This window comes from Podarcis gaigeae (assembly GCF_964106915.1).
Source record: "Podarcis gaigeae genome assembly, chromosome: 11".
NCBI classification, from domain to species: Eukaryota; Metazoa; Chordata; class Lepidosauria; order Squamata; family Lacertidae; genus Podarcis; species Podarcis gaigeae.
Window position 1 is genome coordinate 61,405,099 of NC_139687.1, and position 27,903 is coordinate 61,433,001.

General features: G+C 43.7%; 1 protein-coding gene across 7 annotated transcripts in view; it reads right to left on the minus strand.

The window, feature by feature from the left end:
- KIAA1328 overlaps nucleotides 1-27,903 on the minus strand; it is a 207,206-nt gene that overhangs the window by 168,514 nt on the left and 10,789 nt on the right. For 5 of the 7 annotated variants that reach the window (XM_083702766.1, XM_083702764.1, XM_083702763.1 and 2 more), the window contains 2 exons: nucleotides 26,456-26,550; nucleotides 16,866-16,981 (listed from right to left, as the gene is read on the minus strand). In XM_083702766.1, coding sequence (XP_083558892.1) covers nucleotides 16,866-16,981; nucleotides 26,456-26,550 — 211 coding nt within the window. Of the gene's footprint in view, nucleotides 1-12,740; nucleotides 12,777-16,381; nucleotides 16,831-16,865; nucleotides 16,982-26,455; nucleotides 26,551-27,903 lie in introns of those variants that run through there. The other 2 variants (XM_083702768.1, XM_083702769.1) reach the window with 2 other exon arrangements.

Sequence of the window (27,903 nt, forward strand, 5' to 3'; positions counted from 1 at the left end):
TGGCCATTGCCATGACTAAGGCAGGCTACAACCATGCCACATAGCATGGAAACTGGTCTGCTGAGGATTCAAAGAGTGTGCTGAGCTAATTGAGAGCTAGTTCCAGCCCTCACAACACAACTTCTACCAAGTCAGACCATCAGTACATCTATCCTGGTATTGACTCCTTTGCCTGGAGCACCACTCAAGGGTCTGATGCAGAAGTCATTCCCATTGCCTGCTAACTAAACCCTTCTAGCCAGACACAGCTGAACCTGGGACCTTCTGCATGCAAAGCACATGCGCCACCACTGAGCTAAGATTAATGGTGTCTTGATAGGGCTTCTCAAAGCCAGCTTTTATGACAGGTTATTTATGTGCTAAATAACCACAAATACTTCAACCAGAAAATCCAAGTTCTTTTAGATGAAAGAAGCATGCCACCCTGGCAAACTTGTATAAATATACGGTACTTCACTTACAAAGTTATCACTCTAGGAGCCAACGCACACTTACCAGCTTGCCTGCCAATGGTCTACTTTGTGAGATGTATGAAGCACACCTCGGCTATGCAAACATATGTTGAAATGAATCCCCTACAGGACTTCTAAAGAACATATTGTAGAATTGACACTAACTACCTTGGTGTTCACTAATTCCTACCCACCTTTCCTGTGATAAGATACCAAAGAGCAAAATATTCACCCACCAAGGAAAGCAACTCCAACACATGAGTTCTGTTCTTTGTCAGGAAGTGTGCCAGATCATATTCCTCCTTTTCCATTACTGAAATCAAACACAATTAAGTTGCACAGGTGCTGCTGAACACACAAATTGGACAGCAGTCCCTTATCACTTGGCCACGCACAGCATTCACCGTAACTTCCAGAGCCCCAACAGAATTTCCCTTCCAGTTACAAAATGCAGACCGTTCCATATCCAAGACCACAGCACATCCAGCAACATAATTTTCAGTCACCTCTCCATGTCCCCTTAAAACATTAAGCGTGTGATAGGATATTTCCTAGGGAGCACCCGTCCACAAGGAATGAAACTATCTTGGCACAGCTGAGGAAAGCTATCTGGCTGGCCTATACAAAACGAGGACAGACTTAGCAGGTCAGTTGATGCCCTTGGCTTGAGTTAGATATCTCAGATAGCAGCAGCAGCAGTCACCTTGGCTGGACAATCAGGCTTCTGAATCCAAATCTTTTGGCAAGGTTAAATTTGTAGTGTGGAAGCCTCGTCCAACATGCCAGCTGCCTTCTCTTCCTGCACCTGCGTACGCCCAGGCAAGAGGAGGCCCCCGGACAGCTAGCTCTTCCTTACATTCTCCTGGCTCGTCAACATTCACATTTGAATAGGCCGAAATTGTTTTATTCTTAGTCCTCAAAATGCAACCTTCAGACTGCTCACATTTAAATCACGTTGGTATTTAAGCTGTCACACTTGCGCAGCCGGGCACCGCCGAGTCCCACCTGAACATTTCGGTTCCAGTGCCTGTCGCACGGCACCAGTGATATTCAGTTTAAGGTTAAAGGAATGATTTAAAGGATGTTAACATTTATCATTCCTCACCATTTTATTGCAACATATATAAAAACCAGAAGGCATGCCTACAAATCCACAGTCTACTCTCCAGGATCTCAGGAACAAACAGATAACCTGTAGGTTTTGCTTTTCTTTATACACCCCAATGACTCCCTTTGTTCCCCAAAGTTTTATGTGGCATAAGGTAACAGTAAGGATTGCCAAATGACAGCACATCATCTTCTTTTTTACAAAATATTGTTTTAAGTTGGAAATGAAGTACAAGGCAATTAATGCCTTTGCCATGGAAGATTGTAACAACTACAAGCAATTCCAAAAGTAGTTATTTGATTTGCTGCCCCACAGAGTGAAGAACTCCAAGTTTGCTTTGAGGAAGGTCCTGCCAAAAAAAGAAAAGCCATTTGCAGCGGAAATCTCAGCAAGTCTGCCGATACGGTATTTTAAAAGATGAATTCCCAAAGGCAGCAGTATGAACTTGGGTGCACAGCATTCTCACAAACATGAGGTGCTGGGATGGGAAACACTTTAGAGTCACCCCTTCCTGCTTTGTTGCAACTTAGCGCGCTAACATTTTCTCTTTTCCAAACATGCCATGGATATTCTAAGGGAAGCTGAAGATTTAAGCCATTAGCACCATGTGAGGACAGAGAATAGCACTGGGCTTGGATTTAGGTTCTGCCTCTGACATGAAGGCAAGTCTATATCCTCCAGCCACAGACCCTATGTGTAAGTAAAGGTAAAGGGACCCCTGACCATTAGGTCCAGTCATGACCGACTCTGGGGTTGCAGCGCTCATCTCGCTTTATTAGCCGAGGGAGCCGGCGTAGTTTCCGGGTCATGTGACCAGCATGACTAAGCCGCTTCTGGCAAACCAGAGCAGCGCACGGAAATGCCGTTTACCTTCCTGCTGGAGCGGTACCTATTTATCTACTTGCACTTTGCCGTGCTTTCGAACTGTTAGGTTGGCAGGAGCAGGGACCGAGCACAGGATTGTTGGGAGGGCAAACACAGTAAATATATGCTGCATTAAAAACAACAGTAGCCTTTCCTCCTCTTTGACATATCAAGCTAATCTGAGAGCATTCTATAACTCCCTTCAGTCCTCCATTCTATTGCTTCCTTTATTTCTTTGTCCTCTTATTCTCTCCTTCTTTCTTCTTTCTTGTCTCTATCTCCTTATCTCCATGCCCTTTCAATCTCTTCCCACCTTCCTTTCTCCCACCTTATTTCCCCCCTCTTTCTTTTCCTCTCTCCCCTCACATCCCACTTTAGTATTACTCTCCCTTTCCCAACCTTCCCCCCTCCCTTTTCTTTTGTCTACTGCTCAGCAGAACCTGAAACTCAGCCAGGAAGGATGATTTTAAGCCCATTTCTGGAGCTGCTGTGCACTCCTCTCCCCTTAATTTGGAGGGTGGCCCATCCAAGGCTTGCAAATGATTATTTGACTTGATCACATAAGTTCTATACTGCTTAATATATATATTTTTTAAAATCTCTAAGAGTTGGACACACAAAAAACAACCCTGAAGCAAGAACAGGCATCTTAAACAAAATATTACAAAAATACAGTTACATATAAAAATGTTGCATTTCTACAAAGTTACTAATATAAATAAATCAGTATCGATTCATTTTCATTCTGACACACCCTCCCTCTCAGCCTCCAGGTTCTCACCGGGGTCCAAATATTGGGTTGCAGCCCCCCCCCCCCGAGATAAAATAAGGGGTCCTAAAGGGACAGGAGAGAGTTCAGTGCTGGGGGAGGAAAAGCGGATGATTGCTGCTGCCCCAAAGCAGCCAACCTGCCACTTCCTCTGAGATTGCAAACTGTGTTGCCGGATCATCAACCTAGAACCCACAATCATGGAGCTTCAGAATGACTGTGTTTGGTTTCAGAACTCTCATGCAAGGGATGGGCATGGGAAGAGGGAAAAACTCCACTGCCTCCACTGCCTCCTCCTGAAGCCCTCTGCTTTTCTCAAAGCAATACCACAAACCTCAGGGAAGGGCCAGGGTCCAGCCCAACTGCCATTCTTCAAAAACGACTTCCCACTCTCGCATCAGGCAGCAGCATCCCAATGCACATTAGCTGCCCCTCAAGAAGCTAAAGCAATTAAATGCCACCAGGACAAGACAAATTTCAATACACCACCAGTTCGTATTAAAAATGAGCCCTGGGTCTGATAGGGCGGAAAAGGACCGGAACACATCAAAGAATTTATCATGATGTTCTCCTGCTTTGGCTTTTGACTTGTCTAACTCTGAGGGGCAAGTCCTTTGACTTTCTTCCTTGCACGTCTGTGTGTGTGTGTGCGCGCGTGTGTGTGCGTGCGTGCGTGTGTGCACACACACACGCACACACACACAGGGTCAGGGCTCTGGCATCATCTTATCCAAAGCTTCAATGCTGCCAAACAGCCACCTTGCCTCATTCCATCACTTCTGATAAATCTGCTGACCTCTGCATATAGCGGCTTGCTTTATACCCTTCCAAAAATTATCGTGCAAAGAAAAATAATTCTCTCTGTAGAGACTCTCCTCCATGGGGAAGAAAGGTTGCATCTCACGCTCCTGCGAGGAAAGTAGGTGTCAGAACATTTCAGAGCAGCGGCTGAGGTCAGGACTGGAGTTTTTTTACTTCTCACAGCTATTTGGAGTGACACAAACTACATCTAAAAAGTGCCAAGAGGAGGTTTTTTTTTTAATTTTTAAAAAAAATCCTTTGCAGTTTGGGGAGGGATCGAGGAAGGCAAAGCATCTCTGATTTGTATATTAAAGCACAAACATCTGTCCTACTGATGATATTCTAGGGAAGCACATTAGCATAAAATTTAACGATGTCAAATAAGTGGATGTGAAATAGGGACTGCGTAAAGCCACTATTTCCAAGCTTGACAGAAACATCACTGTTTAGAAATGCAAATGAAACCATTATGTTCAATAATTATATGAAAATATGAACAGTTCAGCATGTTTTCCAGCCCTGATGGCGGTTAATGGGATGTACGCTTATGTAAATAACTACTATTAAAGCTAATGCTGAAAAAAACTAATAAATTCACACTAAAGCAACTGATTTAGTACGCTTTTAAAGCCCAGCAGTGCTCACTTATTAGGAAGGAGTGCATTCTTATGTTTAGAACTCATCACTGTTACAAGTCACTGCAACTCCATCAATTACCCGGCATTAATGAAAATGGGACACATACAAAAAAAAATTATTGCCTCTCAGCAGTTTTCCTTAAAGACAAAATATAGAGGTATTACTGCCATGGGGCCTGGAGGGGAACTCATCAGCAACATAATCTTTATTGCTACAACTGCACTTCCTGCATTTTAACCCAGGGGTATTTCTCCTATCCCAAAAAGAGCTATGCTTTCCATGAAATTTATAACACACCTGCATTTCAAAGGGAAGCTCTGAAAACTTAAGAGTCACTTCTCCAACATAAAATAGAGACCTGCTCCAAGCAAAGCGTCACCCAGACACCAAGCTAAGGTGCCAGGGGCAACAGGCTGGGATGTTGAACCTGACCGAATCCATATAAAGACTGTATGTTTTGGTCTGGCCACTTCAATTCCCTTCAAAACAATCGTGAATCTTGGGGTCTTTCCCATGCTTGGAGTTGGAACCCAAAAGATGACCAAAAAATAACCGTGATCAGTGATGGAAAGTTGGCCTACTAATCATCTTCAAACTGTCCTTCCAAACATCACTGGAAGGGTGGGTTGCAACAAGCCTCTTGTCATCTTTAATATTGCAACCCAAATGGAAACTTATGAGAGAAGTCCAAACTTGGCATTTCTATTGTGATGATGAGGGCCGTTTTCGATCCGACACCATGCTCCGAGAATTCAGCGTGACACTCTGCCACAGCAGAATTCACTCAAGCAAAAACTGTATGCAAGAGATGTTCACCCAAGCGCTGGGGAAAGGAGATCCACAAATTCCTGAGCTCCAGGTTAGGACCCTCTCCCTAACCCTTGGCTTGCCCATAGGTATGGTTTTCAGTTTGGTGGCTTCATTAGGCTCAAGACCAAATTCTCTGTCCCAAGCTAAATTAATCCCTGGATATATAATTCATCTCATTCCTCTACCCCAGATTTTTGTTTTTTGCAATGCTGCCCTGTGCAGAGTAGCTAATCTGCTGCTCAGGGTAATTCCTCCTTCTGTTTGAACAGAGTAAGTCCTTAAAGCTGAGTAGCTTCTGTTGTTGTTGGAACTATGCTGTCAAAGGTCTAGGAGCATTCAATAAAGGCACAGCTCTGGCAGAACCTGCATGTGGGGAGGAAATAATCAAGCTGTCCATCATCGTTTTAGGGTGAGTATCCTTCCAAAGGAAGATTTGGTAAAGATGGACACACATAATAAACTGATAGCAAAGTCTAGACTCTTTTAAAGGCTTCCAACAAAATGAGACAACCATGGGATCTTCTTGATTATGATCTCCAGTTCAGTTCTTTAAAGATACTCATACTCTTGAAGAGACAATCCAACCTAAAGTAAAGAACTTTAGCACCTCTGGATCTCCATCTTGGTTTTTGAGGAGTGACATACAAAACTAAGTTTCACATTTAGCTTATCTACATCAGATTTTATTTATAATCTGGGAGGATCTGCCCAACTGTGTAATTCTGCCCTCTCTGTTCTGAGATTAGGGGGGGAAAGTAGCACTTAAAAAACAAATACTAGATCAGGACTCATAGAATCATAGAGCTGGAAGAGACCACAAGGGCCGTCGAGTCCAACCCCCTGCCAAGCAGGAAACACCATCAGAGCACTCCTGACATATGGTTGTCAAGCCTCTGCTTAAAGACCTCCAAAGAAGGAGACTCCACCACACTCCTTGGCAGCAAATTCCACTGTCGAACAGCTCTTACTGTCAGGAAGTTCTTCCTAATGTTTAGGTGGAATCTTCTTTCTTGTAGTTTGGAACCATTGCTCCGTGTCCGCTTCTCTGGAGCAGCAGAAAACAACCTTTCTCCCTCCTCTATGTGACATCCTTTTATATATTTGAACATGGCTCATTGCCACACTGAACTGCTTATTCCTTCAGGGACATGGTGATAGGGCTGCCAACTAAGAGTTTAGCTCTAAACAGAAATTTGAGCAACCACCGGGCCTGGTTCACACACTATCATAAACTGCAGGTACAAACTATGGTGTGCTGTGAACAAAGAGCATGCTGGTACTCACTGCTCAAATTGCACCAACCCCACTCCTCCCTTTGAAAGAACCAAACCAGAGGATTAGCTTAGCACTGCATGTGAACCAGCACGCATGGTTAGTTTCTCTCCAAACAAACCATGAGAGGAAGCCAAGAACAAACCTTTTTTGGACAGAACCCAACCACAAGGGTTCTGTAAGTTCACACATAATGTTAAGCCAACAAACTTTTTTCCTCCTGTGTCAGAAAAGGGAAGGGGGGGGAGAGCATGATTTGAGCAGCAGGCATGGTAAGCCACAGCTCGTTTGGAATTATGGCTTACTAGGACATGCAAACCGAGCAATTTCAGCAGCAACCAAAATTAGACTACAAGACAGCAGCAAAGTTGTTGTGCCTATGACAATACTGCAAAGCTGTGTTATGGGATTGCTGAAGTTTCAAGGCAACTGGAAACATGTAATATTGTCATGGTCTTCAAGGAATTAGCAAAATTGAAACAAATATGAAATGGAGGACACTTAAGATGTGAAGGATCTTAGGCAAAACAGTTTCAACAAAAAAAGAATCATAATACTAATTTTCTAACATGCAGCTACTCACCACAGCAAAAATTCTATAGACAGTAGAACACACTCATGTTTCCTGAACCCAGCCAGGCAAAAGCAAGAGTTTGAGAAAAGGTCTGCAAAAGTGCATCACTTTGGGGAAAGGTATGAAGGGATGTCGCGGGCCAAACAATTATTTAACTGACCCTTCCCTATACCCCAAATCAAGCCAGTTCAGAGGACTGAAACTATGGGACTGAAACTATGACAGTCAACTTTGCAATGGGAAAACACAAAACTCGTCACCCTGCAAAATTTCCTACATTTAGCTTAAAAGGAGGATTGATGGTAGGGGACTGCGGAGGAAGAGATGGGAAGGACACTGAAGAACTTGCAAACGAAAGGAGGGGACATTTTTTAAGAAAAGGACAGATGGCAGATTGGGAGATGACAATACCCAGTGAGCAGAAAAGCCAGAAACATCAAGTCTAAGGCAGGTTCAGTAGAGGGAGAAAGCAAAACAAGCCGTTCCAACTCAGTTGAGCTTTCTGAACATATCCGAACCTTCCAAAAACCAGAAGCCTGACAAAGGAGCTAGCACTACCTTGCAAAAATGTGTGCCATTCCTCTTACTGAGAAGAGGATGTGCTGGAGCTTGATGTGAGAGTCAGTACAAGATTCTAGATATGCATGCTTGCAAATTGGCAAAATATTGCTGATGTTTCAAAGCTGAGACTCTGATACCTCCATCTTTGAGCTGGCCTCCCTCCTTTACCCTCTTCTCCGCCTGTGAACTTTCTATTCTTCTGTTTTCTCTATTATTTTTCTTTGAACCAGCTTTCATCAAGTTGGAGGTCTATCCTCCTTTGAACTTACACAACCTCTTTTTCCTGTCTTTGGAGGAAACCATCGCTTTTAGTGGATGTTGACTGCGAGATGAATGGAATTTTTAACAATATAAAAGGGAAAAAATGTGGAAATCCAATAAATATCTGAATTTCAAAACCATGTACTTGGTTGAATCCTATTAAAATGGATAGTATGGGATGCAGAGTTCCTTGCTTGGCTTCTTAAACTTACTCTACTTTTTTATACAGAGTTGGCCCAGTGAAGTCACAGCAGACAGCTCAGGTCACGACAAATGTACAACCTGAAGGAAGCACAAAAGGCCAGACAAGAAGCCATTGAGACACCAAGCGGGTGGCGGAAGCTAATTTGTTCACCACTGCATGGTTACAATCATTGTGATAAATGGCTTGCAAAAAAAAAGGGATACCAATTGCTTTCACCAAATAAATCCTTTTATCCAAAAGGGAAGAGAAGGGATAAAAAAGTGTTCTGCCATCTGAATCACCGAAACTACTTTACAAGTGAAGGCCATTCTAAGGTTAAAAACAGTAAGACAAATTTGCTGCTGATTAATAATAAAGCCATTCATTTTATTCTTCAAATCTAAAGTAATTACAAGCCAGAGTATGGCAAATGGATTTAGCTGAAGCCATTATTACGTCAGGAAAATCCTTTAAAGAAGAACAGTCATTTAAAAGACTAAACTGAATAATGAACTCTCCTGAACAACAATTATTATGAGATTGATTTATTGAAAGTGCATTTAATCATGCAAGAAATGTTTAAAACTTTGCAAAACAGTTCAGTAAGGCAGCAACGCCAATCACGGGGCTGGCCCAACGTGCTCATTACTGCTGAGGGGGCAGGAGAGACAGGGGAATTCATTTCGGTAGGAGCAATAAAGTATATCAATTTCTCTGAATCCACATTTCTAGTCAATTTGCTACAGTGCAGGCTCCAGCAATTAATGATCTCATTTACCACTTGTGCCTCCATTTAGGAGACCTCAATCTTGGCCTTCTCTTGGGTCCAAGTGTCAGCAAGCAGACCATAACTCAGAAATGCAACCCGTGTGCACAGAACATCCACAATGCCAGGCAGGGCCCACTTTAAAATTATCACTGCGGTGTCTGTTTCCACACAGCAAGTTGCGTGTTCAAAGCAGCTCGCTCGCCGCGTGGACAGGGGAATCTGCCACATGCAGCCTGAGAGTTGGAACTCAACCATTTCTAAATGAGCACTAAACAATTTCTTAAACTAATGAGGGAACACTATATTACTGAGACTCCCCAGAAAGTATTTCTGTATCAGGGAACCAGTGCAGACAATCCTTGAGCAAGGAACAACTTGTTCAGAGAAATCACAGCTAGGCTATTATTTCTTTTTTCTCTCCCGGCCTTCCAAAAATCTGGACTGGCTATTCATTTAGGTGCTTAATTTTTAACTTGCCCCACCCCAGTAGCTCTGAGTAGGCCACATTACTTAAGATGTCAATACAAACTTATTGAAAACATACCCCATAGGAAACAGTATGTATTTAAACAGTAGTTTGATTTATATAGTGATTTTGGATTTCCCACACCCAATATAATCCTTGCAACAACTCTCGAAAGGCAAGTCAACATTAGTGGTGTGTGTCTTGTCTTGGACTACCCGGCAAGTCCACGCTGAGCTAGCATTATAAGCTGGTACTTCTCAGCTCTTAGCCATTATGCACCACCCACGATCAGCTGTTTAGCCAAGCCCCTAAAAGCGGGAGCAGACAATAAAGTATTCTTAGCCCCTAAAATCCTCCAGCTCACACTTTGGGTGGCTGGAGAGCCACCTGGTCCAATTTGCCCCACTACAAGAACTCACAAAATCTGCCTCTAACTCAATTAACACTGGGTGCCACAAGCAAAGGAAGACTCCGCGCCAGAAGTGCCTGCAATCCAGGAAAGAATTCAAACCTCCATAAGAAGTGGCAATGCAAGAGGAGTGATGCCTCTGCAAACACTGTGGGTCTTGGCAACTGTCACAGACAGGGCTATGGATTTAATAGGGGCCAGAGTCACTGCCTGGACATGAAAGTTTGGCAGGGTGCCGCTCTGCATGACAAGACAGCCCATTCGGGATTGCCATCAGCTTCTGTGATGACACCGCTTTGAGGTTTAATCCCACAGAGCTGGCATTAGGGGCAAAATGTCATTCTTTAAGGACACCCTGTTAATCCTAGCTTCCACAACCACGAGCAACCCAATCTGCCTTTGTTCTCATAAGCGTCCAGTATTTCAAGGGACAAACTAAACCAAGTGAATTAAGACCGAAAGTGTCTTCAAGAGCATTTCTGAGCTTTGATAAATTTAAACACTTAGCATTATTTTAATGCCGGTCTTCCCTGATGTTAGTTTAGGAGTTCATAAAAATTTCAGGGCATGTGTTATTTACCCAACAGCCCTTGACTACGCCTTCTACATTTAACAAGTTGCTAAATACATATATTATTTAACTGATGCCACCATTATGGTTGAGCATATAAATATTCAGGGAGTTTTTAATAAGCTGAGCTTTTATCCATTAGGCCATAATGACTGTTTGGAAACCTTTACTAGTGGGGAGCCAAGATGCTCACTATGGGCACCATCTTCAAAGGCTGGGTACTCAGGAATTATCGGCTCTTTTTCTCCATTCTTCAACTAACCGTCTCTTTCCAGAGAAAAGAGAGTGAATTGGTTCAGAACTACACAATACATTCCTTACCCATAATTTGTGAAGCCTAGTTTTGGCAGCTGAAAGGCCCAATGTGCACACAGTCCACAAAGGTAAGATTAACAAATATTACATTCCTTTCCCTTCACAATTATTACATGACGATATTCAGAGCCATGTGGCAAACAGTGACCTCAGTTCACATGCAACTTTAAACCACACTTTTAAAATAAACTATGGTTTAAGGCACACTAGCAATTTGCCCCTGTGGTATGTGGGAAAGGGAACCCAGTCTCATTGATTGCTTCCTCCAACCGGCTCCATTCATGGTTTGTTTGGAGAGGAAAAAACCATGAGCCCACGTTCACACATCCAGCTTGTACCTTCACCCACCTGACACAGTCAGGAGCAAAGGAGGAGCAAAGGGCTGGTGTGAATTAAGCCGTTGTTTTAGGGCATTCAGGAACCTGAACCAGAACAGTACATTAAATACCTCGACCAGCAATACTGATACAAGGATATTCTCAGATTACTTGTGTTCCGTGTGCCAGAAGAGCCAAATTCTGAGCCATGTGGCAAGACTACAAATCTGTGTTTCGCCCTTTGTAGAGACACAAGGCTATTAAGTACTGGCAGTGACTATAACCGGGTGCTAAACCGCTACCAAAACTATCAATCATGCACCTGCCTGGCTAACTAAGAGATGGAAGTTGGTATGCAATTTCAGATCATTAATGTCCAGCCAGGCCAAGCACAGCACTGCATGCCAACTCAAGCTAATGGCTGCTCTACACTATTGGAAGGTAACTTTTCCCAAACTGGAGAACCCACCAGAAATGTTCACAAACACATATTCAAATTTAATTTCTGCGTGGAGACTTTTTAAATATATTTTTGTAAATATTAGGATTCTCAAGAGTTCCACAAATGCTACGGACTGCAGGAAAAAGAACTCTGGGTATGAGAGCAGCCCTGCCCGACTGCAGAGGAACTGCATGTAGCTTGTCTCTGCCTTAGGCCATTAAAGAGATGATCAAAGGCATGATTGACAAAGGTCATAACACAAAGACAAGGTCCATTTTAAGCACATTGCCATCAGCAAGCAAACACACACAGCCACCTGCATAGCATTACATGGGATCCTGAAATGACCAACTCAAGACTCTGTATCTGTTCATGGCCCCTTCTGAAAACTCATTCCACACTTCAAGATGCTGGGTAAGGTAATAAAGAATGCCAGAATTATTTGTTTATGAAAATGAGCATTGTTTATGGAAATGAGCATTGTTCATCATAATCTTCCTGTTTTTTTCTGATCACTGCTGATGTTTTTTTCTTTTACATTTGTGTTATTGAAATGTGTTTTTATAACTTACTGTACATCACTCTAAGTGTCTTGTATGAAAAAGTAACAAATGTGTTTTATAAATATAAAAGTAAAGGGACCCCTGACCATTAGGTCCAGTCGTGACCGACTCTGGGATTGCGGCACTCATCTCACTTTATTGGCCGAGGGAGCCTGCATACAGCTTCCGGGTCATGTGGCCAGCATGACCAAGCTGCTTCTGGCGAACCAAAGCAGCGCACGGAAACGCCGTTTACCTTCCTGCCGGAGTGGTACCTATTTATCTACTTGCACTTTTATGTGCTTTCGAACTGCTAGGTTGGCAGGAGCAGGGACCGAGCAACGGGAGCTCACCCCGTCATTGCGGGGATTCGAACCGCCGACCTTCTGATCGGCAAGTCCTAGGCTCTGTGGTTTACCCACAGCGCCACCCGTGTCCCTTTTATAAATATACAGCATAGCTAAAGTGATTGTCATAAAATAGACACAGCATGCACCCCTATACACACCAACTTAAGTCTCTCTTGTGACCATCAGCGACAGTCACACACCTTGGTTTTGCATACATGTGCGCCCGCAAACACCATCAAAACCTAAGGCGCATAACTCTCTTACCCATCCATGAAGAGCATTCACAGGCACCTCGAGCCCCTAAAAGGAACAGACTATGTTTACAAATCTTATATGCTCAAAGCTGTTCATTTGTTCCATTATCTTCAGAAGTCAAGAGCCAAGACTGGTTCAACACAATGTCCCACTAAGGCTAAGATGACAGAAATTGCTTAGAAGTGGGGACAGCACAGCACAACCATCACAAGCCATGAACTTCCCTTACGATTGTTTGCAATCTTGATTAAAACTGGATCAGCTTCATCTACACTCCCCTGGTTATGCTGACCGGCTGCAACCTTCTCTGACGTCAGTGGAGAAATATTCTTCACATCAGAACTTGGCTTCTGAAGTTCCTCTTTACTAACTTCATGGGGTTGTAGCCATTGACAGTCATGCTCAGAGTCATCTAAATCGAGAGGCATTACCAATTTAGGTCCATTGATTTCAATGGGTCTAGTCAGAGAAAAACTCAGCTGGGCACAACCCAATATTCCTCAGAAATATTATATATCACTCCTCTAAGAGAGCCTGTTAAAATTATCCCAAGGCTATAGGAAAAGGGTTACTGACACAAATGTGCTCCAACTGTACCGTATACAGTTCTTTCTTTGGCAAGACCTGTCCACAAAATCCCCTTCTACCTGACAATGATATAGTGGGATAACCCTTTCTCTCTAGCTGGTTATTTTCACCCCCAACCAATGTTACCATACAGCAAACAATGCCAAATCACCACAATGTTTTCAACTAACCCTGCAGCTAGAGGATAGAAGCTCCCATTTAAAAATATGCAAGCATAACATCAGCACACAACAATAGACTATTGAAGATATGGTACCCCAATTGCAGTAGAACCAGATGGCCCCTAATGTCAACATCAACTCTTACGATTCTGTGAATTGTTCCAATTCTATGAAGTGTTAGGGGCTTTTTCAGCCATTAAAATAAATGCTTCTGGCTACTTCTGGGGTGCCCTGTGTAAAGAAACGAAGTTGGGAAGTGTGTGTTCATGAAAGAAATGCACCTTGGAAATTGCCTGCACTCCCCCAGATTTCTAACACAAATTTAAGAGCTTCACAAAAGTGTCGGGGAGCGGGAGGCGCATCACCTATGTGTCCATCCCATATTTGTTTTAAGCATGTCCCAAACAGATGCCTTCCCACATTCCAACACAGCACCAGGTTTCCTCCCCTTCTTTGCAGAAGACCAGGCATTTGTATTCCAGATTGATAAGTCATTTACACAGTTCCTTGGCCACTGAGCAGACTTCAAGAGAACTGAAATTAACTGATCAGAGGTATGTGAAGGATTTTGAATCATTCATGTATGATGGATAAGTGTTCGCGTAGTTAAAATTATATTGTTTTAAATTATGTCCTTGTTTTATGTTTCTAGTTTTTATAGAGTTTTATGTAGTGTAAAATCGCATGTATTAACCTTCTGCCATCTTTGCCAGGCTTCTCCTGAAAGAAGTATTTATGCTCGAATAGTCTCTCGCCAATAAAGGTAAAAACAAAAACCCAAAGGGATATATTTCCTTCTCGATAGCTCAGTAGCACTCATTAGCATTAATGGAAGTTACGCATGCAGAAATGCGCCAAAGGAGAAAGAATGCCCCCCGGAGTGTGCATCCCACCTCACACCCATAAGGATATGCAAAACTCGATGCCTAGAACACTGCGCCGCTGAAGGAACGAAAGACACTATGAACACAGCAAATAAGTAGGAAGTTTCAAACTCTGTTCTAAAAGCATCAAGGCTCAGCCCCCTAATACCCAATCACATAGATAGATAGATAGATAGATAGATAGATAGATAGATGATAGATAGATAGATAATTTATACCCTGCACATCTGGCTGGGCCTCCCCAGCCACCCTGACGGCTTCCAACGAAACGTTACAATACCATAATATATCAAACATTGAAAGCTTCCCTAAACAGGGCTGCCTTCAGATGTCTTCTAAAAGTCTGGTAGTTGCTGTTCTTTTTGACATCTGGTGGGAGGGCGTTCCACAGGGTGGGCGCCACTATTGAGAAGTCCCTTTGTCTGGTTCCCTGTATCTTGGCTTCTCGCAGTGAGGGAGCCGCCAGAAAGCCCTCGGCACTGGACCTCAGTGTCCAGGTAGAACGATGGGGGTGGAGACGCTCCTTCAGATATACTGGACCGAGGCTGTTTAGGGGTTTAAAGGTCAGCATCAACACTTTGAACTGTGCTCGGAAATGTACTGGGAGCCAATGTAGGTCTTTCAAGACCGGTGTTATGTGGTCTCAGCAGCCGCTCCCAGTCACCAGTCTAGCTGCCGCATTCTGGATTAGTTGTAGTTTCTTGGTCACCTTCACATAGAGCGCATTGCAGTAGTCCAAGCGGGAGATAACCGGAGCATGCACCACTCTGGCGAGACAGTCTGCAGGCAGGTAGGGTCTCAGCCTGCGTACCAGGTGGAGCTGTTAAACAGCTGCCCTGGACACAGAATTGACCCGCGCCTCCATGGACAGCTGTGAGTCCAAAATGGGGTGCTGCAATGAGGCAGCAGGTGTTTTGCCCTCTCATCAAATAATTCTACAAGCAATGATCTCTCTACTGCGGGATATTTGTTTGTTTGAAGCTGTGTGTGTGGTCAATGCAACATTATAATTCCGGCATCACTGGGAGCGCTGTTTCGCTTCTGAATCCCTCAGGAGCTGCAGCCCTGCCTGTCCCATCAGGTGATATCCCAGAACGGAGTTGGAACCAATGAACTTCCCAGGCCAAGCAACAAGCTGTCCAGGGGGGTCGGGGGTGGCAGCGGGAGATTCCCAGCTTCCCGCTTGACACGACTGTCTACCAAGGATACCTGAACAATGTTCTGCTTTACTTACTGCCCCTACCCTTCCCGAATCCCACCCCACCTTCTTCTACAGAAGCACACCCAACAAGCCCTACATTTGCACCCAATCTGGCTGCAAGGTGGGAAATGACACTGCGCCATTTTAGTACCCGCCCCCCCTGCCCAGGTACCTCTTGTTCTGTTTTTCACTCTGTGATCAAACCATCAGTCAGTCAGTCAAACTGACAGATTAGCACTCTTAGCTCTGGTTAAGAAATGAACCCACAGTGGTAGTTCAGACACTCCTGTCTGCCAAGGGCCTGGGTCAATGCCTGACCAACATTCTCTCTTTTTTCTTTTTAATTTGGGAATGCACACCCTACCCTACCCTACCCTACCCAAGATCACTGTCTGTTGCAGTCACCAGCAATTTTATTCTGAATCATTCAGTCTTAAAATAAATGACTATGTTGGAATTTCAAACACCGTAATGCCTGGCAAACATCCTGTTTGTTTCAATGGGGTTTTCAGAGATAAAGGGAGGAATTCAGTGATGCTAAGGCAATCATTCCATCAGGGCAACCAACACCCCCCCCCTTCTCCTCCCTGCCCCCTGCATGCTGTTCTGGAGGTTCTCCTATCCCCACAGCACCAATTTCAGGGGGCATGAAGGAAGGAAATGGGAGAAAGGCCCGTTGTGGAAGCAGAAGTCCTTGAACTCACTTTCTATTGAGGAGTCATTAGTTGAACCCTGCCCAGTGGTTTTGGTGGCTGAGGACCCTTCTGCCTATTCAATGTTTTCCGAAAAGGAGAGGCAGGCCACATCAAAGTGCACCTTGCACTGATCCGATAGTGTGCCATTTGCTCCAGGTGAGGACCATGCCAGGGCCAACATTCCAGGAACCCGGCAACATCCAGGTACACAATGCAGGCAAAGTGCGGGGTGATATCTCTGGAAGCCTGCATTAGCCATCCGTGAAACTGCTGGAGCAAGATTAAGCAAGGGAGGTGGGAGGGAGAAGTCTATATTTTACTAACACACAAATTCTGTTTCGTTGTTTTTAAGTTGACAAATATCTATTTCACAGCAAAGCAACATCCTGGGAACAGCTGGGTGGCACTTTCAAGCTCAAATGAGCCAGAAGTGCATGCTGGCAAGTCACCTCCGATTGCTTCTGAATGGCAGCACATGGAGATTTATGCCCGGCTATAAATTAGGACAATTATTTCTCTCCGGTTTGCTTTTTATTCCAGGCAGCAACTCTGTGTTTTACTCCCCCACCCCACCCCCCACCCCGCTCTTAAATAAAAAAGGATATCTTCCCTTTCTTTGATGATGAGTTCGTTCTGTTCCTCAAGTTGTCTGATCTTCTTCTCAAACGACTCCTGCTCAGCTTTCAGGCGCTCCTCTGTCACCTCTTTTTCCTCACTCACCCTGAAAGAATGAAAGAACACACACGCTATCAGACAAATATTATGCATGAACACAAGCGGGGAAAGCTTCTGATCAGGGCCAGCCTTAGGCATCGGGGCAACTTCTTCCCCCACCCTCCCCAATCTCGCTCCGAAACATCGGGAGGGGAGGGAGGAATGTGGGGATAGATTTACTACTGCTGCTGCTTCTGCTTATTTGCATAGCCCCTCTCATCAGCAGAGCAGCCGATTCCTTTTATTGCTTTCAATCTCACCAGCCGCCATGCAAAGTGAGTCATTATTATTGCTGTTTTACCAACGGGGAACGAAAGCTGAGAAAGTGATTTGACCAAGACCAAACACTGAGCCCACTGGCAGAGGTGGGACTTGCTTTGACTGAGGAGCAAAAAAGTTTCAGGGTCTTATCCGCTGTTGGAGCGTATCACCTCCAGCAGCAGGTGGAGAATCAAATGTCTGAAAGTTTCCCACCTCATAAAATATCGTATTTTATAGCTTGAAAGACCCTAAGACTCTTGAAAGACCATAAGACTAGTTTTTAGAGGAGGAAAACAAGAAAAAAAAATATTCTGAATCAAATGTTTTTGAAGAGGAAGGAGGGAGGATCAGGCTAAGGAGCCGCTGGTCCGTCTGCCCCTTTGGGGAAACTGGATCTGCTGACCACCTAACAGCATTGTCCCTGCTGGGGGGATCGGAGGAGGCAGGCGAGATGAAGCAACACTCTTCAGCGAAGCAGGAGGAGGAAAGGAAGGGGCTCCATAAGGGCTCCCTTCCTTTCCTCCTCCCGCTTCGCTGAAGAGGCGCTGCACCGCTCTGCTGAAGCCAGCAGAGGAAGAGAGAGAGCTGTGCAGCGCCTCTTGGTCTGCTGGTTTCCCAGTGAAGCAGGATGAGGGACGGAAGGGGCTCCGTAAGGGCTCCCTTCCGTCCCTCATAGTGCATCGCTGTGAAGGCATCACAACAAGAGGCGCTGCGCAGTTCTCCCTCTTGCTCTGCTGGCTTCAGCGATAGCTGCGCAGCCTGCATTCGCTCCATAAGATGCACACACATTTCCCCTTACTTTTTAGGAGGAAAAAAGTGCATCTTATAGAGCGAAAAATACAGTACTCTCTATACCAGCCTCCACCAACCTGGTGCCCTCCAGTTGTTTTGGACTATAACTATGAGTTGCAGCCTAAAATACCTGGTGAGCAACAGGCTGGTGAAGGCTGGTCCACATTACATATCATGGAGGAAGTTCTAGGCAACGGTGGCTCCATGAATGGCCCAAGGGTGGACCTCCTGCTCTGTCTGCAGATCTTCCTCTCCATTTCCTCCCTCACCCGTAGAGAGGGGGTTCTGCAAACTCTGCTGGTCCCTGACTCTCTCCCCCAGGGACCGGAGGATTTTGTCCTTAAGGATTGTAACTGTGGTGCTGCTTTATTTTGTGATCTCGGCTTTTTTTTAAAAGCCAAGTGTTGATAACGTGCTGTCAAATATTTAAACTGATGTTACTGGGGGGAGGGAGGGAGGTTCTTCTGTGTATGAAATAAAAATCCCCCAACACTGATAAACTGGCTGAGGAAACCATGAAAAGCCATGTTGGCGATCAGACTGACAAAGGAATGTGAAATATAATAAGCAAGAAAACAAATCTGTGTCTTTTTCATGAGCTGTTATGAGCCTCAAAGCCAGATACCGACAGGTGTCTGTATATAAGGCACAGCCTTGGCTTCCACTACTAACATCTGCATCTAGTAATATACCGATGTGTGCTGCCACAACTCTAGCTCGTTTGCACAACTGGAGAAAGTGTTCCTCCAAATGCTGGGGGGGGGGGAGCAGCATCACAGTGTGTGTGTGTGTGTGTGTGTGTGTGTGTGTGTGTTTGGCCGGGGAGGGGGGCAGCCCTTGCAAAGAAGATAAGCCTTAGAAGATACAATTACTCACAGGTGACCAAAAAGACAGCAGAGAAAATGGATACACATGCTTTGTCAGATTATGTCAGATTTATGTCAAGGCCTATTCAAGACCTGCTGGAGATTACTGTGTACTTTAGTGCTTTATGCCTCACGGTGGAAATGCCAAAAATGATTTCTGGGTCTGTCAGGGAGGAAATCACTGGAAGCTAAACAAAAACTTTGGCTCACTTGCTGTACTTCCACTTCCGATTCATCTCGCCAGAACATATTGTTCTACATGTTACTTGCTACAGTATGACAGGAGCACAAGCATGATGCAATTTACTTATGTTATCCTTTGGAAAAACTAGTGGTTTTCATTTTATTATTTCAATGGTGCACTGTACTTGTTTTAAATGGTTTATTTTTGTAACCCACCCTGGAACCATTTGGGGAAGAGTGAGCTATAAATGCAAATAATTAATGAGCAAATAAGTAAAGGCTTAGGGCATTATTCAACTACCGTGTTGTATCAATACAAGGATTTCCATGTGTACAATGGTATTTTCTTCCCCCGACGCATATTCCACAATCTGCCCAAATCTGCTCCAGAGGGTTTTGGAGCATGAGGAGAGGGAGGAAATATTCTGAAATCCTTGCACTGACCGAACAAGAGATTTAACGCTATACTGGATTCCTCCCAAGGTGAGCAGAGCTCAGTTGAGGTCACCAGGTCAGGTTAACATAAAACGAGTCCTTGCTATCAAAAGAAAAGACCATCTCATCCAATGACCTGTTTCCTGCCATAGTCAACCATTAAGTATGACTACACCCCCCTGCTGCTGCTATTATCACCAGCTAGCATTAAGAGAAAGAATACCACTGCCACAACCTCCTCCCTGAGCAAAAACATACAAAATGTGCCTTGGGGTCAAATTAATTTGCCCATCTGTTTGTGTATTTATTTATTCATTTATTGAATTTGTATATTGCCCTTCATCCAAAGATCACAAGGTGGTTTACAACATAAAAATGCAAAATGAGAAAACAAAATGCATAACAGAAAAGACAAAAACAAACCAATAACCCTCCTACAAACACATTTAAAAGGACATAGATTGGTTAATCAGCCAAAGGCCTGGTTACAGACAAACAGTTCTGCCTGTTTTTCGCCTGTGGCAAAACTTATTTTTCAAACGCAAATCCCTAGACATTGGGTTCCCCCATCATTTAGAAAGTCCAAAACAAGAGCAGATGTGAGAAGAGGCTAGTTTCCACTCATTAACAGTGAGCTACCTCCAAATTCTTAACTAGCATGCGAAAGCAGAATTCTCTTAATTAAGGATTTGAAGGAGTAACAGGAAAGGTCTCCTGCTAAGGAAAAGCGATACCTGGCAAAACAAAAGCTGGTGGAAGCTTTGCACAATGATATGAAAGGCGTCATAGAGGAGACATTATGTTTCAACATTTAGACCCCTGCATTTCTTATCAGGGTGCAGGCTCAATATTTCCTTAAGAAACTTTATTGAACAGATACACACTTGAGATTTACAACATTTGAACCTTTGTGGGAAATGGCTAAGGGAAAGAAGTCCTGGCCTGTGCGGGGCTAACATCTAGCTCAGAGATTTCCAAACGGTCTGTCGCAACACATTAGTGTGTCGGGCACAGTGTGTAGATGTGTTGTGTGAATGCCCCCTCATTCCAGGCCTGGAAAGGGGTTAGTTTAACCTCCGGTTTGCTAGTAAAACTGAATTACTGTGCCATGAAATGATGCATGTCTTAAAAGTGTGTTGTGAACACGAAATTTGGAATGCTCTGATCTAGCCATAGCTGTCAACGTTTCCCTTTTTTTAAGGGAAATTCCCTTATTCTGAATAGGATTCCTCACAAGGGAAAAGTTGACATAGGAAAAGTTGACAAGGGAAAAGTTGACAGCTATGAATCTAGCTGCTTCAACAGACAATTGAAGACCAGGAGACTCAGCCACAGAATGGAGCTTTGGTTGGAACATCAGAGTTGCCCAGAGTGGCTGGGGAAACCCAGCCAGTTGGGCGGGGTATAAATATTTATTATTATTATTATTATTGGAGAACAAGAAGGGGAAACCTATGTATACCTTTGCCCTGCTGTTGTGACTTTTGTATTATGTTTAAAAATATATTGTAAGCCACCTTGAGCACTTCGGTTAGTAGGCAAGGTATAAATAAACACTCCTAAATTAATTAATTAATTAATTAATAAGCAAGCAGCTTCACACAGGAGCTTCTGCATAGGCCAGCAAGCGCACAAGGTGAACAATACAGGACTGGCCTGCTTACTCTGCAAAGTGGACGGTGTGTTACAGGAATGAGAAGAAAACAACAGTCATGCTAAGCTGCTGGGTAAGAACTCAGCAGAGGTTGGATGGCCACTTGTCATGGATGCTTTAGTTGAGATTTCTGCATTGGAGGGGGTTGGAATAGATGACCCTCAAGGTCCCTTCCAACTCTTATCATTCTATAATTCAGACTAGACAGACCTCCGAATTGACACAGCAAGGCAAGCAGGTTATTTTCTTAAACACCACTAGTGACATTAGAGAAGGATTATTTGGTTATCTGTATGGAAATAAGGCAGGTAGACTGTTATACAGGACAGTCTACCAGAAGCATCAATCTTGAAAGAATTGCACTGGCTGCTAAAATATTACAGGGCCAAATTCAAGGTGCTTAAGATGACTTATAAAGCCCTATGACAACTTCGGATCTGGATACCTCAAGAAGTGTTGTCTCTTGTTCATTTGTATCCTCCAGGAAGGCTCTGTTGCTGAAATTTGCTATGCAGCAACACAGGGGAAGAGCCTTTTTGGTGGTGGTGCCCCAATTGTGCAGTTGCCTCCCTTCTGAGTAACAGCTCAGCACATATCAGTTTTCATTAGTGCCTGACTGATTAGTGGATATTAGTCCGTTTTGTTATTCTGGCATGGTTTGATCATTCTTGCCTGATATTTATAATGTGTTGTTTCAGTTTTAATGTCCCCTGTCCTGGGACTGCCTTTGGCAATACAGGGCAAGATAAAAGGAAAAGCAACAAATAAATCAAGTGAAGAACCAAGGTGTAAAACAACTCCTGCTGATCAAAGCATTAGTCTAAGAAATCAGAGTATGGCAGTCAATCTACAATGCACGGTTCAAAACAGAAAAAAGGAGTATTCCTACTCTGTTTTGTTATTAGGAATTACACCAGTGCTGGTTAATAGTAATGGGGGGAAAGAACCCTTCCATCTTTTCCAAAGAGAGAAGAAAATTATGGCAAGCATTAAAAGAGTGGAGGTGAAAGAAACTAAAGCTTAACTCCCTCATTACGGTGAAGAGGTCTTTTTAATTATATCCATTAAAATATGATTAGGTTTAAAAATAAAAGGAAAACCAAGTATAAGAGAGTGTTACGCTCATTTTACTTTTCAGAATTAATGTTGCTGCAACTTTCTATTTTTCTTCCAAAAATTGGAAGGTAGAATTATCAAGCTGGCCCGGGGGGGGGGGGGGACTCAGAGCATCCAAGACTTAAAAAGAATCTTGTTCTTAAATGAGTTAATGTATGCATACAGAGGAGATTTAAAAAAAAATGCTTTCCTTAGAAAACAAGGGGTAAAGCATATATATTTATTTAAATGAGGATTTTTTTAAAAAAAATCCCTTAGCATCTCTTCAAAAAATAACCCAGTTTGAAATAAATTTAACACCCACATAAATGCTAATGATTACACTTAAAATCTTTTACAACTGAACCACAACCATCTTGGACCCTCTGCCCAGTTCTAAAATAATAATAATAATAATAATAATAATAATAATAATAATAATAATAATAATAAATGTTATTTATATCCCGCCCTCCCCAGCCGAAGCCGGGCTCAGGGCGGCTAACAACAATCAAATAATCAAACAGTCAAATAATCACACATTCTAAAAATTTCATTATAAAAATTAATTAAAATCAAATTGATGGCAACCGATTAAGCAAAATTCTGCGCAGGTTGCCGGAGGAGGGAGTCAGGCTGCGCCCTGAGCAAAGGCCTGGTGGAACAACTCTGTCTTGCAGGCCCTGCGGAAAGATGTCAGGTCCCGCAGGGCCCTAGTCTCTTGTGACAGAGCGTTCCACCAGAGTGGAGCCGCAGCCGAGAAGGCCCTGGCTCTAGTTGAGGCCAGCCTAACCTCTCTGAGGCCTGGGACCTTGAGGAGGTTATTATTTGCAGACCGTAGGTTTCTCTGTGGGGCATACCAGGAGAGGCGGTCCCGTAGGTATGAGGGTCCTAGGCCGTATAGGGCTTTAAAGGTTAAAACCAGCACCTTAAACCTGATCCTGTACTCTACCGGGAGCCAGTGCAGCTGGTATAGTACCGGATGAATGTGATCTCGCAGCGAAGACCCCATAAGGAGTCTCGCCGCGGCATTCTGCACCCGCTGGAGTTTCTGGGTCAGTCTCAAGGGCAGCCCCACATAGAGCGAGTTACAATAATCCAGTCTGGAGGTGACCGTCGCATGGATCACAGTGGCTAGGTCAGGGCGAGAGAGATAAGGGGCCCAACTGCTTAGCTTGGCGGAGATGAAAAAATGCCGCCTTTGTTATAGCTGTAATCTGTACCTCCATAGAGAGGGAAGTATCGAAGATTACACCCAAACTCTTAACGGACGGTGCTGGCACTAATTGCACCCCCGCAAGAGATGGGAGTTGCCCCCTCGATCCCATATCGTCCCGCCCCAGCCAGAGGACCTCTGTCTTCGAAGGATTTAACTTCAACCGGCTCCCACGTAACCATCCAGCCACAGCTTCCAGACATCTGGTCAGTGTGTCTGGGGCCGAGTCAGGATGGCCATCCATCAACAGATAGAGTTGGGTGTCATCAGCATACTGATGGCAACCCAGCCCAAAACTCCAGACAAGCTGGGCGAGGGGGCACATAAAGATGTTAAAAAGCATCGGGGAGAGCATCGCACCCTGAGGCACTCCACACACCAAGGAGTGGCGCGATGACAATTCCCCCCCCCCAAGCGCCACATAACAAACCACGGTTTGCCATTTTGTGAACAAGCGGCTGACTTGCATGCATTCCCGCAACCCTTCTTCACACACTAAGGAACAAACTCAGAAGCTTGCAGCACCAGGTTTGATATCCTGTAAACAAACTACAGTATGCACAACACATGTTTTGCCACAGTTGGTTTTCAGAGTTCACTACTGGACAAAATATGGTTTATTGCAAATGAAAGCATCTGACAAGGGCATCATCTCAAGGACAAACAGAGAAGGATTGAAGTGGGTCAACTCTTAGTGGTTGCTCCCTGTGGTTCATTCTGCTGGAGATAAAAAGATAAGATATGCCAAACTCGGCTAGGCCTCAAGTCCAACCAGGCTGGATCTCAGTCTGTGATAGCTATCAGCCAATTATCCCCCAAAATACAGAGATAGAGGACAATGAAAATACAATTCCCCCATTGTTCCCAGCATGACTTGGTTCTCATCATGACTATTAGGTGACCAACAGACATAGCCTCATATTACTGTTTGTCCAACTGTTTCGCTTAGCAATTTTTATCATAAGCCACTTTGTGAGGGAATGCTCAAAAACGCAGGGGTAGAAAGTAATTATAATCTCCTCTCCCATAACTTCACCCAGTTCATTCTCAGTACCCAAATATCACATTCTGCCCACAAGCTATACAGTAGGGAACACAAACAAATATGCAAACACATGCAAACCTTGTTTTCCATTCTTACATTAATAGGAGAGCAGTGATCACAGACTCATGGGAAGAACAAGAACCTCATAATGACTCAAAGGAGGTTAAAGCTTTTCAACAAGAAACTCCTTCTCTATCTCTGGTTACAACCAAAGGTAACAGAACACCCGAATTGTAGGATGATGCTATATAAAATGACAAATCTGGATAACAATACATGTTATCCCCAACTGACTCCAGCTTCAAGGCCTCAGGAGAACTGCTGCATGTTGAGCTTAAACTAGGAAAATGATGAATGGTGAATAATTGAAGAAGACAGTGGGATTGGCTGAGGAGCAGGGAGCTAGAAAAGCATGTGCAAGGCTTATTAGTGCTGCTTCCGGACACTAGACAGCCAACATACAGCCCACCTTGTTTAATCCTTCAATCGATTCCAGCAGCACATGTTCCAGCCTTTTACCATAGCTTAGATGGCAGAAAGAAGACTATCTAGAGTGCACCTGCAAAGCCAGTACTAGGCAGCTGGATTATTAAAGGGGCAGTGCAAACCACAGCCACACAAACAGCAGCAATGAGGCTTTTGCTGTTGCTCCCAATTTGTGTTCAGGAGTGAACCAAAGACAGGCTTGGCTGAAGTGGATGGCCATAGGAAACGACACTCCTGCCGTCTTGTAAGCTTACATACAGCGGCATAACTGATGTCTCTATCCCTGACCTTCTTGCCAGCTAGGTCAGGGAGATACATAACAATTCACTCCTCCTCAGGAAGCTAGGTTGCAACAATGGCAATGGGATAATTAATAAGCAAAAGGGCACCAGGAGCAGGTTTTGAAATCCTGAAGTCTCCACTTTAAGATTCTTGTGCCAGGTTCCTTCAACCAACTGGGAATCCCGTAGAACTGAAAATACAAACTAGACAGAGCATCGGCACTTCCAGAATGAGTCAGGCAACCTCAAGTCAGATTACCTGCACACTCACAGTTTCAGGAGCACTCCAGCAGGTGCCAAAAGAACTAACCTGTATCTTTCTAATTAATTCTAATTATTTAGAACACTTATTTTAGAAAGTTAGAATATTGCTTTTATATGTGCTTAGAATTGTGGAATGTATGCTGCTGCACTTCATTGTTAAAACTATCTTTACAATAAATTCCTTATTTTTTATATTATTTCCACGTGGACCCACCTTTGTCGTTTGGGAGGGTTCAGATACACACATTAAGGACAGCACTCTGTGTGACTCCCACTAAAGATTCTTTGGGAGGGAGTGTGCTCTCAGGACCACATGGGTGCTGGTTTCACACAAAGCCTCCAAACACACATGTCTATCAGGCCCCATGTTAGTATGTCACAGTCCAAAGCAAGAACTTGTAGGTGCTTGGGGGGAAACAGCAAAGTGAGATAGGACACAACGTTTCAGGCCATCAGTGACACAATGGGGACAAATTTTGTAGGAAACCCTTTGAAGGCCTTCCTTAAACAGCAGCAGTCTCTTGCAACAAAGGCAGACAACTGCTCCATGCCTTACTTGATCATACCCGTGCCAGCAAGGAGTGGTAATACAGTGGTACCTCAGGTTACAGACGCTTTGTGTTACAGACTCTGCTAACCCAGAAATAGTACCTTGGGTTAAGAACTTTGCTTCAGGATGAGAACAGAAATTGCGCAGTGGCAGCGGGAGGCCCCATTAGGTAAAGTGGTACCTCAGGTTAAGAACAGTTTCATGTTAAGAACAGACCTCCAGAAGGAATTAAGTTCTTAACCCGAGGTACCACTTTATGCTTTTAATAAACATGAACGCTTAAATTTCATAACAGTAATTGGAAAGAGAGTCTCATCCTAAACCTGATGCATTATCAGACAGTTTATCCTCACCTTGCAAGCTCCTTAATTAAGTTTGCTATGCGCCTCTTGTCTTCAGGACATAAATCCTTTAGAGAAGCACTCTTCATTCCTCCTTTGTCAGGGACCTGAAAATTAAAATCAGCATTTTAAAAAGCAATCATTAACATGGAAGAAGTGTTTCTGAATCTACAATAAAAGTATTTCAAGCACCAGAGGCTGCATATTCAGCCCCAGATGAATTAAGAACTGAAGAGAACACAAGTTTTTAAACAATAAAAAATCAACCAGTAGGATAATTTCCCAAATTGTGTGCTGGAGGATTCGCCATTAAATTGTGCTTCTAAAGATAAGCTCCAGCTGGAAGGAAAAGTTCGAAAGGGGTGGGGGAAGGAGAGTGCAGCCAATTTACCCATTCTGTAATCCTTATTAATGATTTTATTTATTAATTGGTTGACAATGCAGTTGTTTCAGGAGAAAAAGATTGCTGTGCCCAAGGTGCTATTGAGAAAAGTGTGCAAAAGTCAACCCATAAATATATCATATAACTATCAATACAATATGAATGTGTGAATGTTAAAGGAAACCTTGTTAAATGCAAGTCATAATAATAGGAGGGAAATTGTTTAACATTTCAATAAATACTATTCAATATTTAAAATGCTTGAATTTTTCCCCTCTGTGGTTATTTCAGAATTCGGCATTTAGTTCATGTTTAATCCAGTGCAGTTCACAATTCAACATGCATTTGATGGCTCGGTCAAAGCTGATGCTGCTCAAAGACCTATAAGGAGCTCCAAAACCCTCACAGTCAATAGAACTAATGTGCCTGCCATATCAACCCCACTTTGCTACTGTGCAGGGACCAAAGGAAACGGAAAACCTCAGGTTACTGCAGCAATGAAAATGTCACTGCCAGTGCTTTGGTCATCCTCCCTTAGTGTAAGAACTGGCTAACTTTGCACTCCTTGTCCGCCAGAGGGCATTTCATGCTACATAAATGCTCATTTCCCTTCAGCTCTCTGCATGCATGTAACAGCTAAGTCTTGAATTTTCACAGCTAATACAATGTGCACCTTCAGAGAGCTGAGTTGGGAGTCTTCCATTATATTCTCAATTTCAGTTGTGTAATAGCACCTTTCTTCAGCACCTTTCTCCACAGCAGCAGAACAAAAATACAGAGAATGAGCTAGAAATTACTGGACTACGCAGAGATGAAATCCAAGAGTAATTAATGACTAATGCTTGAACAAAACGGTGGTTTAGAGCTCAGGCAGGATCTTTGCAGAGAAGGTCCCAATGTACAACCTGCCACACCTTGCACAATCACACCAGTTGCTGCCGCTACCGCTAACCTGCTGGAGCAAACTCAACAAAGCCTAAATTTAAAAACTGTTTCAACACAAACACATACATACACAACACAGACATGCATATAAGCATGGGTATTCCTTAGATCCCAGCCCTTGTCTAGGCATTTG